The 19,265-nt window shown below is 41.8% G+C and overlaps 1 protein-coding gene across 1 annotated transcript in view; it reads right to left on the reverse strand.

The window, feature by feature from the left end:
• Positions 1–6,814: 6,814 nt before the first annotated feature.
• The window catches only part of arhgap35a (Rho GTPase activating protein 35a), a 59,085-nt gene continuing 46,634 nt past the window's right edge, over positions 6,815–19,265 (reverse strand). The window contains exons 4-7 of the mRNA XM_086125624.1: positions 15,306–15,383; positions 13,606–13,737; positions 11,334–11,439; positions 6,815–10,450 (exon numbers count right to left, since the gene is read on the reverse strand). Coding sequence (XP_085981750.1) covers positions 9,982–10,450; positions 11,334–11,439; positions 13,606–13,737; positions 15,306–15,383 — 785 coding nt within the window. The 3' untranslated portion in view covers positions 6,815–9,981. The remainder of the gene's footprint in view (positions 10,451–11,333; positions 11,440–13,605; positions 13,738–15,305; positions 15,384–19,265) is intronic.

A 19,265-nucleotide genomic window follows, 5' to 3' on the forward strand; every position in this document is an offset into this window, starting at 1 on the left:
ATTTCTTTTACCGTATTTTGCGCACTAAAAGGCACACCTAAAAGCCTTCCATTTACTTAAAAGCTCACAGCGCGCCTTAAAATCCGACGCGCCTTGTGTATGGTTATTACGGTAATGTTTTGACCCCAAAACGGCTCGAGACATGCTGACCACGCAGAGTTCAAACTTAAGGCGATCAGTTACGCAGTTGAACACGGAAATAGAGCAGCGGCAAGAGAGTTCAACGTTAACGACTCAATGTTATAACTTGCTGTTGGTTAAGTGAACCGTTTCTCTGCTTTATGAAATAAATTTTACTGACATCTGATCATTCTGTTGGCGTTTCATTGAGCATAGCTCCATCTAGTGGATGCATTGTAGATTGCGTCCTATAATGCGGTGCGCCCAATGCATGAAAAAAATGAAAATATAGGCCATTCATTGAAGGTGCGCCTCATAATCCAGTGCGCCTTTTACTGTGGAAAATAGGATACTTCGATTTATTCCTGTTTGTGTTATTTCATGTTGCTCAATTTCGGGGTGCATTTTAGTTGATGAGCATGTGACTGTCGAGGGTATGATAAACATTGACTTCTCGGCTATATTGCCTTGTGTGATCCACCTCACAGTGCCGACGGAGGTGGAGGGTTCGAATCCGGGCTCCGGCCTTCCTGTGTGAAGTTTGCACACTTTTCCCCATGGTTGCGTGGATTTTTTCCGGGTACTCTGTGTTCCTCCCACATTCCAAAAACATGCAGGGTATATTAATTGGACCCTCTCCATCGCTCTCTGTATGTGTATATGTTTTGGTGCAGTACGATGTTCCAAGTTTTACACCAATCAACAACATAGGTTTATTTAAGACTCTTAATTAATTATCTACCCGCATAAATGTGAGTGTGCATTCTCATTTGTCTATATGCACCCTGCAATTGGCTGGGACCCTAATGAGGACAAGTGCACAAGAAAAGGGATGCCTCAAGGGATGCAGGATGCACTGGGTATATATTTCAGAGACGGCCTTTTAAATTTCCTTGAGCTGCTGTCAACAGAGAACAGTTACAATAGTGCTGGATGTGTAACCCACTCATATGAGCAGCCTCTATTCCAGTGTCCTCTATGCCCTTGGTTTCTATCAATAATGCAGCGCAGTCTGAGAAGGAAGTAGCGGGGGTCCTTGTTTTATGAGAGAGTTCCATTCCTGTAATGGCAGCAAAGTAACCAGACTATGTAAGTCGAAGCGCATTGTAGTCTGTCACAAAGCTCTGCTATTACACAGTAGTAAAGTCATAATTACAGTATACATTTTTTGGGGTCGACACATGTGAAAACATTTATAGCTTCACCAAACTAGGACCAAACACAAAACTAGTGGAAGCCTTTACAAAGGCTGAACGGAACATCCAAAAACTTGTCCGCGACCACAAATTAATGTCCTCACTGCACACATCCGGCGGTTTCAGGAAAACATTGAAGCGCTAACCATTGTAGTGCTAACTGCAACGTAGGTCGATGCCAGCGGCAGTTTCCCATCAGGATGGGTACAGCAATGTTTGAAGATACTCATTTGAAATTCTATTTAAAGGTTTTGTGTTAAAAAGGAAATGATAATCCCTTTTTGGGAAGCGACAATTATTCACCAAAAATTCCATTATGGCTCAGTACCCTTCCCTAATGATTTTTAACACAGGTATTCAGTGCCCTCTCACAACACAGTTCCATTATTTACTTGTGTATCAATAAATATCAGACATGAAGTCACTGAATAATCCCCATTGTTGTGGTGCATTTGCATAAATAAATGTCCTAGAAGAATAGCTATCATGAGCAGCGGGCATAAACCCATCAAGCGAAGCAGCTCAATAGCAGCAGCTTGTTCCCGCAGCGTTGTCATCCATCCAGGTATCAATATGGAAATAGCACCACTATGGCCCAGACATGAATCAATGGCGCTCCCGCGGGGGAGGCCGGTGGGGGGAAGGGGGGTGTCACACCTGCAATCATCAATGAGACGGATCGGCCGCCGGTCAAGCTCGGACAGGCCGTATTGATAAGAGCATTTCCACCTGTAGAGGTCGGCCCGCATCACAATTCGATAGGCGGCACAGCTGGGCGCTCCGAGCCGCACAAAGACACGCTTGAGCGCCTGCTACGTGCCTCGACTCGTCACGGTGGATCATCGTGTAGCCTTCCCTCCTTCTCAACGCTTCTTTTAAAGCCTTGGAGTGAGGGGAGGGGGTTGGGGGGGAGTAATAGAGGTGGGGAGAGGGGCTGAACAATTAGTCCATTTCAAAGCAACAGCCCAATCGCAATGTAGTAGAACGCAATATTCAAATTGCAAAAAAAAAACATTCTGTCGGTCAGTTGGTTTATTTTTTGTGTATACGGTGCATATATGATTTATTGATTTAAATAGTGTCTCAATAAGTTCAGTGCTGAAGAAGGGCAGTCAACGTGAACATATTGTATCATTGGTTTATAAAACATGAAAAGTTGAAGTGACAAAGCCACAGATTTGTTTGTATTATTGTTAGAATCGGATTTATGACTGACTGAAAATGTAACTCTTCCCCCCATGGTCATCAGAGGCTATTTCCACTTCTTAAAATCAAATTGCGTCATTCATTTGGTCCGTTGAAATGAAGTAAGCCATTATTCTGTTACTTTGTCCAAAAATTGAGAATTGATGAAAACTTTTAAGTATTGAGACTTAAATAAAACTGAAATTGTATGATGAAATTTAGTAAATTAAAAAAAAAATTGAATGGGCCAAAAGGTCCAATGGGATGTGCAGTATTGTACCCAGTGGTGTTGTCATTCTAATCAACTAAAGTGTGAATGGTACAGTGTGACTGAGCAACAAAAATGCAATAATGACAGTGCAGAAATGCAAATTGGCAAATTATGAGTCAAATGTTGAAGAATGAATGGCAAGCGGGAAGGCACTATTGGCATGTCTGCTGGTTTTGGTGTGCACAGGGGGAGAACAAAAAATTCCCCTATGCCACGAGATTTGCAGGGCCAACAAACATCACGTGGGGAGTCGGGAGATTGTTTTCTTCCATTTAAAACAATTACTATGGTTTCAGCCTTAAATCACTCACTTAAAAAGACATGAAAATGTTTAATCTACCCTGATTGCTTTGAGCGCTCCGGCCCTCCCTTCCCATGCAACGGACTATTCCACCCTCTGATTGCACAGGTGCACATTAACCTTTAAAAACCTCTCCATCGACCCTGAAAGGTTAAGTATATATATTTTTACAGTTTTCTAGCGATTTTCAGATTTTTCTTTTTAGTAGTCAGTTCACGACATTAGCAAGAATTTGCGATGACTCTCTCCTGTTCTCAAACAGCGAGGAAACAAACCCTTTGTGGTAAATCGCTCCAAAATTATGGAACAGACTCCCTGCCTTGCAGTTTTTAAATAATTTCTTAAACACACACATGCACGCACTTTTTCTCCTTGGTCCCTCAGGAAGAGTTGCAAACGTGGTGTGTGATTTCTTTCTTTCCTACACTCAGTGTTTTATTGGTTTGATAATTGTTTGCTTTTATCATCTGAAATGTGACTTGATTTTTTTTCTTTTTTGTCCTGTGTATTTAAAATGAATTCAACAGTACTTTGGACAACTCTGTTGTTTTAAAATGTGCTCTATAAATTCATTTGGATTTTGTTGGATTGGAACGTGATAGAGAATTTTAAAAAAAACAGAATAAAGGCATGCTTACTGTTGTTTTCAAAACAGGTAAATGTCAGTAAAAAAAATCGCTTTTACTTTCAGATTTAGGTAGCTAGTGTGTACTTTAACGTGGGTAAAGGATTCCCGTGAGTACAGTACTTTATTTCTAAACACGACGATCTATATTTGTACTTAAGTACAGGGTACTGTTGTGACCACTGCAAATGATCTTGTTTTTATTCCGCCCACCTGTTGAAGTCAGACGGAGGCCTCGTCGTCACATCCCGTCTGACACACTTTAGCAAGCTGAATGAGCTTCTATTGGCGGGCATCGCCTGGAAGACAGACAACCGAGTGAGCAGGTACAAGTAGACAGTACTGTACTTGAAGTGGCCTCCAAAACAACACAGGACTTTGAATTAATGGTCGTGTGGGGCGAGGGAGACTCCTAGTGGCAAAAAGCATACTACAGTCAGAGGACATTTTATTAGGCACACCCAGTAGAGTGCGAATGAAGCCTATGTATGAAAAAGGCAGTTAAAAAAAATCTGATTAAGTGTTCATGATGAAACATCGTATTTTCCGATTTTTTAAAAATATATGACTACTTTGAATTCATACGTAATTCTTAAAAGGTCATAAAAATATTACTAAGTACTACAAGTTATCTATTTTCTAATTCTACCAAAATTGCATTGTTTAATCGATTTCATTTTCAGAATTGTATTTAAAAACGGTGATGATAGATATACTCGCGCACGTGCTAATAAAAGGTTATTTCATTCCAAATGATTTAAATAAAAATTCAAACTAGTCATCCATAAATGGTTTATTTTAATGGATTATTTTCATCATTTTGAGCATGACGTCTCTGATCCACTTGTGAAAGGACACTTTGATTCTCTCCTCTTTCATCTAGAACTGCTTCAAACAGCAAAGCGTGTGAGGGAAAAGTGGTTAGGATTGCACGACTGTCCGTGTTTTTATGTTATGTGTTGTGTTTATTATTTTACTTTATGTTAACTGTTTTGTTAAGCGCTTTGTTACAGCTGCAGCTGTTGTGAAAGCGGGATGGATATAAATCAGGATGTATTGTATTATATTGTATTGTATTTGTCCTTCTATTCAATTGGATTATTGTTTTACCTATTTTGTATTGTGACCTGACCTGAGATTCTTAGAAGGATGCCGAATAATAAAATCATTTTTAACCTTATTTTAAAAATCATCTGCCAATTTTCTAACGAGCAGAATTGTAAGACAAGATTTGTCTCACAGTGGAGGAATTGAACAGAATATTTAGGACTGTGTTGCATTGTTGACTATTTGAATGTGAATGCACTCAATAAAAATGATTGCTGTTCCTCATATTTGGTCCCATTCATGTACTTTACATGGCAAAGACAAAATATTAGAAACCCCTCCATGTATAATGTAGAGCTCAAAACCACTGCAAAGTACAAAAAAACCCCCCATTATTAAATATCTAAAAAGTGAGCAATGATTATGTAATTTAAATTCTTTTCATTGCTCAATTTCATTTTAGTTTATACTTTAAATAAACATTTCACTTTGTGTCAATTTTGAATTTTAATTTAAAATATGCCGTTCAGATTATGGATGGATGGATAATTCACACTTTTCATGTGATTTTTTTTCCAATTTTCTTTGTAAAGGCATTTTTTTCTCTCTCTATTGGCGGAGTAGCTGTACCTAATAGCATTTCAGTAACATTTCAGTCCAGCGATACCTCATTTGTATTGACCCCCCCTGAAGAGTGCACACTCCAGTCTGTCCATTGCAACACCTTAAAGGTTAGAGTTGAAGGGTCGTGTGTCCTGTGTGCACGCTTGCCTGCCCTTTTCACATGCCAGGTTGGAGAGGGAGAAAGAGGAGAAAAAAAACAGAAAGAGAGACAGAGATGGAGACAGAGAGAGCACAAAGGTCACGTGCATGGATTTCCTTTGCTGTGGCTCAATGAAAAGGGCAGATGAGGGCAATGCCAAATGGCAGCCAGGCTTCACATCATCCGCACGGGGGACCGTGAATCCTCACGTCACCCTAAATTGCCAGCGCGGAGGAAACTTGCTTGTGAACAGCGGGTATGGGACATGTCGTGTACTAATTTAGAGAACAAGAATTAATTGTGTGTACATTTGTTGTGTACGTGTTGAATCAATTGTTTACCCGCATGTCGTGGCATGTCAGTATGTGCGAGCATGTTATTTAGTCGAGCTAAAACTCGTGAATTTTGTTGACTAATTTAACTGCTGAATTTCGTCATCTATGTAACATAGGTTCATGACTATGTACATGTTAGGCGCATGGGGTTGATGTTTTTGGATGATTCTATGTGTTGTTCTAATCTAGACGACAGTAAGTAAATCCAAATGTGTAATCCAAGTGCCATTTTGTGGAATCCATAGGATATTACGAACTGCTCAGAGGGCAGCATGAAGTTCACATGGATTTTTGCCATCAAGATTTGTTAAAATGGAACCCTGACAACATTTCTGAAAGGGGTGGGAAATGTTTGGTAATTTTTGAGAAACAATAGCAAATTGGGACACGAATCATAACCAATAACAATTGAACATTTTTTAATTTGTGACTGATTTTGTTTGTTACTGGCGTTATATAATCGTTGTTTTTTTTAAATAGACAAACTATTAGTTCGGTCAGGGAAATCAGGAATTCACTTATAGATTGTTTCATGTTTAACTTTGGGGTGTGCATCTCACCTGCGAAAGATAATTTGATACATCTTGATAAATATGACTCCGTTCCGTTTGATTCAGTGGGATTGCGATTCACTTCGAACGGGTACGACAGTTTTTGTATTTGTGCTTTTTTTTTTATGGTTGCTGTAAGTTACATTTTGAATTTATTCTTGGAAAAATTCCAAATTCATTTTCATGACAAAAAAAAACTGTACAGGAATGCAGTCAAAATAATCACATGAGAAGAGAATTGTTTCATTGCTTTAAAGGTACCCCCCCACCCCCCGATATTACACAACAGCTATACTTTTAAATAGTCTAACCTGCACTGTATAGGCACAGTCCTAGTTTGACCTTTCAAAAAAGGCAAGCGGACCTTGATTTGTTTTTACATTCTGGCATTTACACATTTAAACAGGTGAGACACAAAGGCACCTTTGTACAAGATTTCATTTATTAACTATGATACAGATCACATAAGGCCTTCCTGTATGTATACACCCTTGCCATCGAGACAAATTACCAAACCCAACAAATTGACATGTTATCTTTTCATTTTACAGTACTTCATTACTTTTTTTTTTCTCCCATTATGGCCCCCACCCCGCAAAACAGTTCCTAATATTTTTTCCTTATCTCTTAAATAGTCCGAGTGGTGAAGCCCTCTTCTTCCTTTGCAGGAAGAATTCATGCACTATAGTGGGCATCAAAATGAAAACAAAAAGAAAATGCATTTGTATTTACTATTAACATAAAACAATTAAAAAAAAAAAGAAACAAATATGTTTTCTATTACCACGGACAAAAGGGCAAAATGTCAAAGCCCCGGGCCCACACCAACATACCATAAAGAACCCCATTCAATATACTTTTTTTTCTTGTTTTTATTTTAACTTAACCGACATCCGTCACCATTATTTGGAGCAAAAAAAAAGGTCACATTTGTTTGTTTTAATGTTCCATTGTTCTGCACGGTCACCTTCTTTGTCCGGTCTTTGGCTGCCTCACCATCATTTCAACACACAGACTGGACTCACTGGTTCACACACTCGCGCCTGCGCACACACACACAACCAGTGGTCGACACTTCTCTCCTTCTCTCTCTCGCTCTTCCTCCCTCCCAAGTCCTCATCATTGGACTCCCGTCGTTCCTCATAATGTAGATGAGCAAACAGGCTTACCCGGCGGGGGCAGTGAGCACGAGGGGAGCTGCATTCCTTGACATCACCTTTGTTTGGATCACGATGCTGTCTGGATGTCTGCCACGGACAGATACACACTCCTAATTCCAGCATGCATGCACACACACACGCACGCGCACGAAGAAAAGGGGGTAGATAGGTAGTGTTGTGTGATAAAAGCTCCTGCAAGAGTTCAGCGAATGTTTAAAATGCATTTCAGGCCAACGAGGACATTTCAGGTGACCTTGAGAGCATCTGCGTAATACACAAAAACGCACTTCAAAAGCGGTTGGGATTATGGATCCTCCGGGCCCCCCCATCTCGCCGGTTTCTACGGTAACAGCAGGCCACGGAAGGGAATTTGGGATGCTCCGTTCCGGCCGTGCTGAAGGATGAATGGACTGTCTGTTCCGATCTCTATTGGCGAAAAACAAGCAGAGCCACTCACTCGAAAGGGGAGCGACAAGCGGGTGCAATGGAATAAAAGCGACAGTAGGGGCAGTGTGGGAAGAAACTGCAGTTGTACAAGTTGTTGATGAGTTCGTTTATTTAAAAAGTCTAACGTCATGATGCTACCAGAAAAAAAGCTGCAAATTTTAGGAAATGGTAGTGAGAAAAGAAATCTCTCCATAACATTACAACTATTTGTTCAGATTTTGTTTTGTTTTTTTCATTTGTATTTATTTTGGGGGGTTTTTTTCCCAAGAATGAAGTGGTAATTTTATAAAACCAGGACTAACAGATTATATTAACTTAGTCTTGCTTTGTCTAATAATTATGGGATAATCCTAAATTAACTTGGGAAAATGAATAAACTGTTGTCATTTGAAAGTTACAATCATCTCAGAAAAATTTGGGAATTGTTCTTTTATGCTTGAGAAGGAAAAAAAGTATTACCACCTTTTCCAAAAAATCAGGCTATTTTCGCCACATTATTAAGAAAAAGTTGTACTCCTCGAAGACTCAAGTAGCAACAGCCCAAGAAAAAACATTTTGTTTTCCTCTCAAATCTTTGAGTTCACTCTCAATTTTTGATGACTTTTATTAGATTTTTTTTATCACCTTTCTTAAAGTTTTTTTTTTTCATGTTACACTCACTTAAGGTTTCCGGAAATGTGATTTTTTTTTTTTAAGTCCATGATGGAAAGTGGCAATTACTGCAATGTTGCATCATGCTTTGGGGGGCCTTGAGGTAAATAATCTCAATTGTGTGAGGGAAACTGTCCAACTTCACTTCACTTGTCTGAATATGATTTATCTACTTTAAAAAAAAAAGGGTCTTTGTTCATCCATGCCAGCGATGTATAGTGACAGGCAAAAGAATTAAAATGCTCTTTCACAATATAAGAGATAAACTGCATATCCGTTATTTGATACGCTGTGAGAGTTTCACTAATGTAAAATATGTGCCTTGGCGCAAAAAGGTTGGCTAACGCAGTCTTTGAAAAATTGAAAGCTGTTATCAAAAGAAAAAAATACAAACAGCAGTGAAAGTGGCACAATGCCCACACAGTGGCTGCAATACCCCAATTGTTCCTCTAGATGTGAGTGGTGTGCTCCCAGAAGACTGAGTGAGGGTGATGTCACAGCTCCAATACAAAAAAAAAATGTGCCTTCAAAGTGCTCAGAAAAGTGCTTTATGAACAAGGTCCTTACAGTGAAAACCGCAGCAATGACTCACACACACGGCAAGCAAAAAGAACACACACACGCACGCACACATTGATTAGCAACGGAAAAGGGTGGTAACTGGAGGTGTGGGCCGACTAAAATGAACTCTTCATCAGTAACTTCATCATGCAGCGTACAGTAGGCTGAATGTAAAGAGCGTGAGTGTGGCCACGATCCTTTGCCCCAATCTGAAGATCCGGTTGGTTGAGTTTTTCTGTTTTCTCTCGCTGCGGTGTTTGGCAAAAAGCCTTGAGTGAAACCGGCTTTGTGTGCATGGGTAGCGATAAGAATTTGAGTGAACAAATGTGTGTAGGGGAGAGGGGGAGGGGTCATTTTATAGCTGAGTAAAAGAAAAAAAAATTGGGCAGAGGGGCTGCTAATGTGTCGATGGTTGTGTTCCCGGTTGACGTTCCTCCTGCGTGACATCGTCTAAAGGGTTCGAGCAACATGTTACTCTTCATAGCCGTGCTGGTCCCAATTGGCAGTGTCACCGAGCGGGGGGAAAAAGGGAATTGAAGTGGCCAGTGTGGGCCTCTCTGTACAAGCACAGGAGGCTCACACGCCCTCTCCCAGAGCATCTTCCTGTTCAGACTGCAGATCCCTCAATGGCCTCTTCCCACTTCCCGTCCCTACTTCTCCTTCTGTTACTTTGTCAAAATCTCTCTCCGAGGCATTCTCAATCTCTCTATCTTTTTATCTTCTTCTATATTTTTATTTTTATGGCAATTCCCTTGATCCCTTCGTGGTTCACAGTGTGTGTTGTTCCGTAGGGGGGTGATGGGGATGCAGGGAGGGCGGCAGCAGGGCGGGGAGGGGTAACTGGGGCGTGGGCGGTGGGGAACGGGGTGGAGACTGGTGGTGGTGGTGCACGGGAGGGCCATAGTGCGGGATGACAGGTGGGGTGGCCGGGAGGACATAAGGGGTTGGGGGGGACGGCGCCGGCGAGGAGGAGTAGCCGCCGGCCATGCACGAGTACGCCGAGGTGCCCCCGCCGTAGGAGAGCGTGGAGGTGGGCGAGCCCGGGAGGCCGTCGGCCAGCGGTTGGTTGTAGAAGAAGTACGCGCACTGGTGGATGAAGCTCTCAATGATTGTCTGGTAGGTGCGCGTGGCGGTCAGCGCGTCCATGGTGGTGAAATCGGGCCGCATCAGCGTGGGCCAGAAGCAGATGGAGAGGTTTTCGCTGGTCATCAGGTTCAGCTTGCTGTGCTGCCTCACCCTGTGGAGCAAGAACAGTGACCCATTCATTCGGTGATCCCCAACCACTGCACTGATGCGCCAGGAGAGATTGGCAAGCAATTTCACGCCGATCGTTCAAACCGATGACGTACAGTGGTCACTCGATTGAACGGACCTGGAACCAACGTACAGAAAATAACAACCAGTCCAGTCAAAAGAATTTACAGTGGACTGGAGCAGGGTAAAAAGTGAGGAGCAGGGTGAGCATTTTGGCAGGGGCGATTTTCCCATCAAAACAATGTATGGACGGGCGTAGCAGCCATGTTGGCAGGGGAGAGAGAGTCCCTTTTAATCGAACAGCATAAACTTTGCATGCGCCACAAGCACGCAGTTGAAAAGCAGCAGGTCGTTTCGACCTATTGATACCTATGGCTGTTGTTTTTATTGGAGCAGGTAGCGTACACGTCTCTCGACCCTGCTGTTTTCGGTACAGATGTTTTTTGTAAAGCCTTGATCTGTGGCATCTAATCGTAACAGAGGTGAACAAGGAAGTGCAACGCAACAAGATGCACGCCATTATTGTCCCACTACATTTTCGTTTTTTATTTTTTTACATCTATTTTTGCCAGTACTACTATTGAGCCACTTAAAATTCATCCAGTGCCAGCCAATTCTAGACCAAGTCTGAAAAGACGTTTAAAAACGTCTTTGGGAGTGAATGAGTTAATGTTGATTATGTATTGAAGTCAAAATTATTTATATTATGACACCACCATTTCTAAGTCAAGTTACCACTGTGCCAGCTCTGCCATTTCTACTCACTACAATCGGAGGGACAAGCAGAGTAGGTACTGAAAAAAGGACCATAAAAAGAGGAGCAGTCGTCTCGACCATCAACGGACATCTCCAACCTCATCACTCACTTGTTCAAGTGGCTGATAACATATTTGAAGACTTCATAATTCTCCCGAGGGAAGCGACGAAGAATGTCCTTCATCGTCTGGAAGCGCTGCTCCCTATCGTTGATCTCTGAATGGTGGCAGAGGAAGAAAAAAAAATAGGAGAGAGGTGAGATTTGTGGAGGAGGCAAGAAAGCGTCAAGGAGAAAAGACAATCAGATGTCATGGAGCGAGGGAGCAATGCAAAGATGAGGGAAGCACAATGGGCAAGTGTCATGAAAGCCATTTGACTCAGCTCTTTGAAAATAACGGAGCAGGACACAGTCATTTCTTCCAACAACAGTACATATTTCACATGATTCAAAAGGATGCCAACTGTGACACAATGACCACACACGTCGGAGAGAGCAAGAATACCACACAGACGACCATTGGAGAGTTCATGAGCATACGCAGAAACACGCACCGGGGGTGTGTTACGACTGATGGCAGTGAGGAGCGAGTCCGAAAAGCTGACGTCACCCATCTAACATTCGGTCCCGTGTGTACGGTATATGTGAGCTGGGCGGACAAAGCAGCAGATGTTCTTGCAGCACACATGATTTACACGCAGAGGAATTGGATTTTCTCATTCCCGCCTTGAGGTCACAACAGATCAAAACCACATTTTAGGTGGAATCACTACGCGCGGAACCAGCTCCCTCCGGCATCGCATCCATCAACTGTGACCAAAGTGTGATTTCTTACATTGCTGTTCCATTGACACCAGCACATATTGGAGACGGCGAGCAAGCAAACACTTGATTTGTTTCTATGTGTTGCTGGCAGTTCTCGTCAAGCATCCGGAGGTATAAAATGCTGATTGACTGGGTCATGGGTGAGGAGTCTAAAAATGATGTGCAGTCCAGCAATCCAACATTTGTAGGATCAAAGCGATGTCTACACTTTTTACCTGGTAGCTGCGGCAGCTTAATTTCATGCCACGTGGATAATATCAGATGGTCGTGAGGACACGCAAGGGGACGGGATGAGCAAACGTCACGGGCCGTGATTGCCTAGGATGCCTGTTAAGATTTTTAAATTGTCCCAAAAGTGCTGATGAGAAACTGAATCGACCATACTTGCACGAGGTTGACGCAACAATACCTGATACAGTCGACCCATGCTATTTGTGGTGCATAGGGGCCACGCCAGCCCATGAATAGTGAAAATCCACGTTTCATTGACGCCAATTGAAATGCATTGCAAAAAAGAAAAAAAATAATTGTCATTTTCTTTACCGGAAAAAAAAAATCTTCCAAAAAAATAAAAATTAAACTGACAAACATTCAATACACGTTTTCTCGGAAATAGGAGGGGAAATGGGGGAGAACATATACCTATGTTTTTACACACACACAGGTATATACAGTACACGTATGTTATAATGTTGTGAAGTTATGTCCAGCCACCTAATGGACATGAACCGACCACATCCAGATTTCCAAGCCATGAGTCCATACAGGCCTCGATCTGTGCTTCCACATTTTTAACCAATCTAAAAGGAATGACCCATCCTGCAGTAAATACAATATAAACCATACATAGCAATCTAAATTCAAATTTATTAAAAACAATATGCAGCAAGAGGGTGAATTCTGAAAAAGCACTGTATTAGCTGGCAATCTTCAACCAAACGAAGCTTTCAGACTGCACTTATTTTCTTTTTCCAAGCGTTCAGTCCCTCTATTGTGGTAGAGCCTGCAGGAGCCTTATCAGGTCCCTGTCACGGCTGAGGGGTCTCGCTGGGGCCGTTAAGAAATGAAAAACATACACACACACACGCATTTTTGAGTGTATGCGTGAACGAAGCAAGGTGACAGCACGACGCGGCCTTGGGCTTAATATCTGGCAAGATGCAAGTCAAAGCTCTGCCTTAAATCTTTATTCCTGCGTGGAAGCAGGGAGACAAAAAGAGCAGAGCGACCTCGTTTATCTCAGCCACGACTTATTCAAGGAGACCAAACTCTTCGGTAACCTGCCGTCATCACCGCATTTACTTTCCTTGCGCCACCACCCCCAAGCCTAAAATATTCTCGCCTCCATCCTATTTTGCACGGCTCGCACTGAGGGGTAAATCCAATTCTCCCCATGAACGGACTTGCCTCGTGAGAGTTGTGCTTGTTAGGTTTAAGAAATGCAGAAGGGATTTCAAGGAAAATCCAATACGCTTTTGGTTTAAAGAAGCCCTCCTCCTACCAACTCGTTGGTTTTTTCACCAACCAACATTACTTGACAAGAGCACCCCAGGACTTACTGAAAGCCTCCACCAACTCGCCCTGCATGCTGTAGGGTACCAGAGGTTCGGGAAGTTCGGAGAAGTAAGCCTTCATGGCGCCGGCTACTGTGTTGATGGTGAAGTCTTTCTCCACCAGGTCCAGGTTATGATCTGATAAAGAGGAGGCGTGACAGAGTTCATCACACAACACTGGATGACGCATTTACCTTGACAATATTCCGAATGTTCACCGGGCGCATCAATTAGCTCTCCATTAATCGTTGCACCTCAAATTATGATTATATTTAATGGAATATGTATATTACATGAGTATGGAAAAAAAAAATTCCAATGTCATGCAACGAAAGGTTTTCACTTTCACTTTATTTGTTTATATTAATGTCTTTATTTATACAGTTGAGTTTCGCTGCCCTTATTTTTAGCTGTGTGTGTTTGTAATGCACTTCATGTTTGCACTGTGGTTGAGAGGAAAGAAATGTCATGTGTGCCGTATGTTGTACATAGAGCATATTTGACAATAAAGCTGACTTGACTTGACTTGAAACGTGTGCAGATGGCACTTCCAAGTATTTGCTTTGGGGGCTTAAGAATACAAATATACTGGAGTCCAATTATGAATAAAAAATGAACGTCTAATGTTTATTTTAGGGTCCTCCAACTTTATTGCATCATTTTGCGAGGCGCTACGAATATTTTGCCCCACTTGTTTAGATAAATGAGGTACTCAAAATATTAACAACAGTTCTCAGTCTGAAAGCAGTATAGTTCAACGGCACTGCAGATTTAGCTTTTCTGACTTCCGGGTTGAGTGAACGCTGGCGCGTTTTGGCTGCCGCTGCTCAACCCGTATTGTTTTGTGTTTTTTGTTATTGTAAAGTGTCCTTGGGTGTCTTGAAAGGCGCTTATAAATAAAATGTATTATTATTATTATTATTATTAATGAATAACTCCCTGCCAAAGTGTCAATCAAAATGACTGGTTTGAATTATTCAGAATGCTTCAAATCTGATTCCCGAGTCGGACTGAACCTCATTTATATGTCGATGCGCTTGCATTCTGAAGCCGTCTTACCCCGTTATTCATCTTACCCATGATATGCTTCATTAAACAAACCAATCTAGAGATAATGAACTGCCCTAACCTTATAAGACACATGCATCGGCACGCACATACACATGCACGGTGAGAGCAAAATGAAAACTGAGGACAGAGCTACCATTTACATAGTCTATTCCCTAATGTTATTCATTTGAAAAAAAAAAAGAAAAAAAAGGTCGACTATGAACATTATCAGGGAAGAGTGGGGCGGCAAATCTTTTGGGATGTTGAAGCGGATGTGTGGCTGAACGCATAAAAAAAAGATTATTAGTGAAGGATGTTAGACCTGAGAGAGTCCCTATCACACAGCGCTGGGGTGGAGTCGTGCTGATACAGAGTGGCTCTGGCCCACTAAGTTTCAAAAACTGAATTGTCCAAAAATGTCCGATTACATTGGGAATCTCAGGAGTTAATGACTAACTGGTAACAGTTTCTTTGGGGTAGCGGATCATATACAGTGAGACATGTACATCATCATCTTCGGACCGTGTGAAGATGTATTCTTATCGCACCGCACAAACTACGTCCTTGCGCACCAATATTTGAGACCATCGCAAACTGGGGACCCCCTGTACTCGGAATGTCCCACAGGAGTGAGGTGTAAATAGAAGCATACACACCTTGGTCAAACTGACGCTGCATGCTCTCCATCTCTGCCTTGTTCCCGCTGACCCTGTAGATGCCCTCGGTGCTCAAGCCTGGCAAAAAAGAGCGAATGCAGAAATCATTTAGGAAACTTCCGTTGTGGTTAATATACAGAAGCACTCTTGAGATCCAGGTCCATGGGGTTCGAATGCCCCATTGTTACGTCACTTGTTCTTCACAACACTCATGACGCCCATGAAGAAGTGCTGAGGGCTCGCTAAAAGACTAAGAGCTCTCAAGGTGCGCTTCTTTTAGACATCCAAGTTTGCAGTACTAGAAATATTTTAATGCTCTTGATTAGAGACATATATGCATGTTTCAACGCTACACTGTGGAAACAGGTGCTTTTAAAAAATAAAAAATAAAAAGCGAGAAAACATCCATCGCTTATATTTTCTACCTAACACGTTCCACCTTGGATTCCCTAGCTGTGTGTTTACTTGGCTTTCAAATGTCACACGAAAGGCACAGTCAAGAGTGATGTCTTGGGGTTTAATTTAAATGTTTGCTAAGGTAGCCCCTGTTGGACTTGATTACGTACTGACAGCACATGAAAAGCCTCACGGGCAACTTGAAAGGCTCTATCGAGCACTGCTAATGCTGTTCCCCCCCCCCCCCCCCCCATCTTCTTCTGTTTTTTTTTTTTTTTTTTGCTTCGTTTTTTATTTTTATTTTACCAGTTTGTTTGATGTTCTGTTTCACCTATTACTGACAGACCAAAAGGTAAAAGGTGCTTCCATGCAGTCATATTTATCACCTCCGTACAGGACAAGTAATTCAGTGTCTGGATTAGCTATCTGAGTACTAAATACTAAAAAAATATATAATATATAGCTTCTTTAATGGTCTGCAATATTCCTGAACTTGTATGGACACTTCTCATTACAATAGCGTCGATGCTAACTGAGTTTGTGTGCTTGTAAAAACTTTGCAATATACTAAAATGATTAAAGATGTTCGATACCACTTTTTTTTCCCCAATTGATCGCAGTGTGAGTATTTACTTTTAGTATGCACCGATACCGATAGCAAGTGCTTATACCAGAAGTACTTATGAAACAAAATTTCAGTGAACACAATGGCAGAATATAGTGACACAAATGATGATTCACCGATGTGTTAAACGGCCGAAGTGTAGCACTTATGGAAAAAACTTATTTGCTGTTTGTCAGTTTTTTTAGGGGGGGCGGCTGAAGTATCGGTGGCGGGTATTGGCATCCTTCGTAAGTACCTGTATATCTTGAAATAAGGCCGATATCGTACACACCTATCCGTAAAAATTATGTACAAGAATGTTTTTGTTACAAACGATACCGCAAGTTTCGCCTCGCTTTTTCTTTAGCAGGGGGAGACCAGGAACAAAAACAAAACAAAAAATGGATTGACCAAAAGAATGAATGACAGAATATAGATACAGAGCAAAAATAAGTGGAATATTCCATAGAGGACCTCCAGTTCCATGATATGCCTGCATTGTATTTTTTTCCCCATTCTAAGGCTTTTGTTTGTTTGTTTGTTTGTTTTTTTTATAACTTACATTATGTTGGTGCCCATGGGGTCAGCAAAGCAAGAATTTCATTGCACAAGGAGTTTCCCAATTGTTCATATGATAACACTGAGTCTTTATTATAAAACCTGGATTAACTGTAAATGTAATATCTTAGTAACATTTTAACATTCACACACAGCACCATAAAAACTAACATTAATCGGCCTCCAGTCAAACAATCAACAAAATGAAAAGTAAGCACTGGAAAACAAAATAACACACAAGCAATAATAACAGCTGCTCGGGGTTGCACAAGCTAGTTTTGTCAACTTTACTACTCCACAACGACATTTAAATGTAACCTCGACTTGTCGCTAAACATGTTTTTTTCGCCTTGAGGAAGAGGCAGAGCCGTTGCAGCAACAGATGAGTGCACTGAATGGAATTAGTCGCCTTTTAGATTGTCTCTTATTTCTGAATGCTTGGGTAAATGATGGAGAACCAATAAAGGAGAAAAAGCTTTTTGGCCCACACAATCAAAGTGGAAGGAGAGTGAGGAATTATTCCACAATACACCAAGAGATCTGTGATAATTTGCAAGCTCCCCAAATTGCCACCATGCACAACCCGCTGCTGTGGTGGTCCCTGAACATCTTGCATCATGCATGAAGAGGATTTGCCCGTCTAGTTTTTCTGCATTAAAAGCATACCTTCACCCCCAAAAAAATAATTCCACAACTTGGACAAACTTTGAGGAACCATGATAAAATCAAAAGACGGCTCCAATGGCAAGAACACAGCACAAAGTCTGTGGTATAGTAAAAGCACACAATTAGGGTTGTGATTCATAATTTTGACAGCAATTGTCCTTTCAAACGTTTGACAGATACAAAGAAGGATCGAAGAAGGCAATGTAGGGAGGGAGGTAAGAGGGTTGAGGCAGAGAAGAGTATGTCATCGACCACCTCCGTCTCCCAATCAATTAGCCACAAAGGCTTTTCAAAGAAGACAGGCAGAAAGCAGGTCGGAAGGGAGCAAAAGAGGGTGGAGGATACGGGGGGAGTGGGGGGTGGGGGGGGGGATGAGCAGTAAACACCCAAGGATAAGTGCCAAAGCGGGAATGAATGTGCGGTGGAAGGATCAAAGAATCTAACTACAGACAGGAGGAAGACATGGTGGGGTAAGAAGTCTTGAAATGGTGCAAATCAAAACTAGTAGACTTCAATAAGATGCTATTGACATTTTGTTTGGAGTGGATTATGCATTTAAGTCAATACTTAGCCGAAAAGTGGCCCTTAACCGACTCCGTTTCTCAGTTTACCGTCCAAGTGGATTGCGAACAAAAAGGGTGACTCCTTCTCCACAAACGACGCTCCCTTTTCTACCCCAGAAAAAGCATGCCGAGTAATGCAATTAATTACCTCAATTTAGTTCAGTTAACTGTCTTCAAGATTAAGTTACACTTGAGAAAAAGGATTTCAAAATCTATAATAGAGGGAAACATCAGATTTTTGTATGCCCTCATTTTCACAGACTATTTCCGACAAAATTTAGTTTTCCTTGGGCTGAGTTTACATTCAGAGAACATAACAGAAGTGATCCACATTTTTGAGACAAATAACACACTTCAATCGGACACAAAATTTCTTTCCCGAAGCCACACAGAGCTGCAACATGAGGATGAAAGGGCCGCATGTGGCTCCGGAGCCTCGGTTTGCCGACGATCCATATCAGGGGTGTCAAACTCATTTTTGTCGCAGGCCACATTGTAGTTACGATTACCCTTGGAGGGCCGTTACGAATTTTGGAAAACCACATAAATGTTTAATCACCTCCACATGTTACATACACAGCACACAACAAATTTGTTGGATAACTAGTTTTAAAATCAGAAGTCAAGAATAATGACTGTTATTGTGGATTACATGTGACAATTTGAAATTTTGGTTCAGACTTTAGCAAGCATCATGGAACTTGACATGCTTGATTTGCTTTCGCGGGCCACGTAAAATGATGTGACAGGCCTCGAGTTTGACACCTATGGTCTATATGTACCCTGTCAATGGCTTGTTGACCAGTTCTGAGTTTAAATTGCTTGTTGCCTAAAGTCAGCTCGAATAGGTTCCAGCTCATCCGCGACCCTAATGAGGATAAGCAGTCGAGAACATGTATTGGTGGATGGATAACAAATGACTTACCCTCTGTTGAGTGTTGGCTTGTATATGAACAAATGGGGTCCCTATGAACTCAGTGGTACTAATGTGACGGCAGGTTAACTAGGGGCGCCCTCGCCACATTTCCAAGTGGGACTACGTTCCAGCTGATCCTGCATCAGCCCAGATTCCAAACAATCTCTCCATGGTGTTTGGAGCCTGAAGGCTGATTTCATCGCTCACCATGGTGATAGTCCAAGCGGCGGGTGCTGCCCTTTGTGTCACTGCGGAGG

Source organism: Hippocampus guttulatus, chromosome 12, assembly GCF_054856545.1.
Source record: "Hippocampus guttulatus isolate MCC_2025c chromosome 12, RoL_Hgut_1.0, whole genome shotgun sequence".
Classification (NCBI taxonomy): domain Eukaryota; kingdom Metazoa; phylum Chordata; class Actinopteri; order Syngnathiformes; family Syngnathidae; genus Hippocampus; species Hippocampus guttulatus.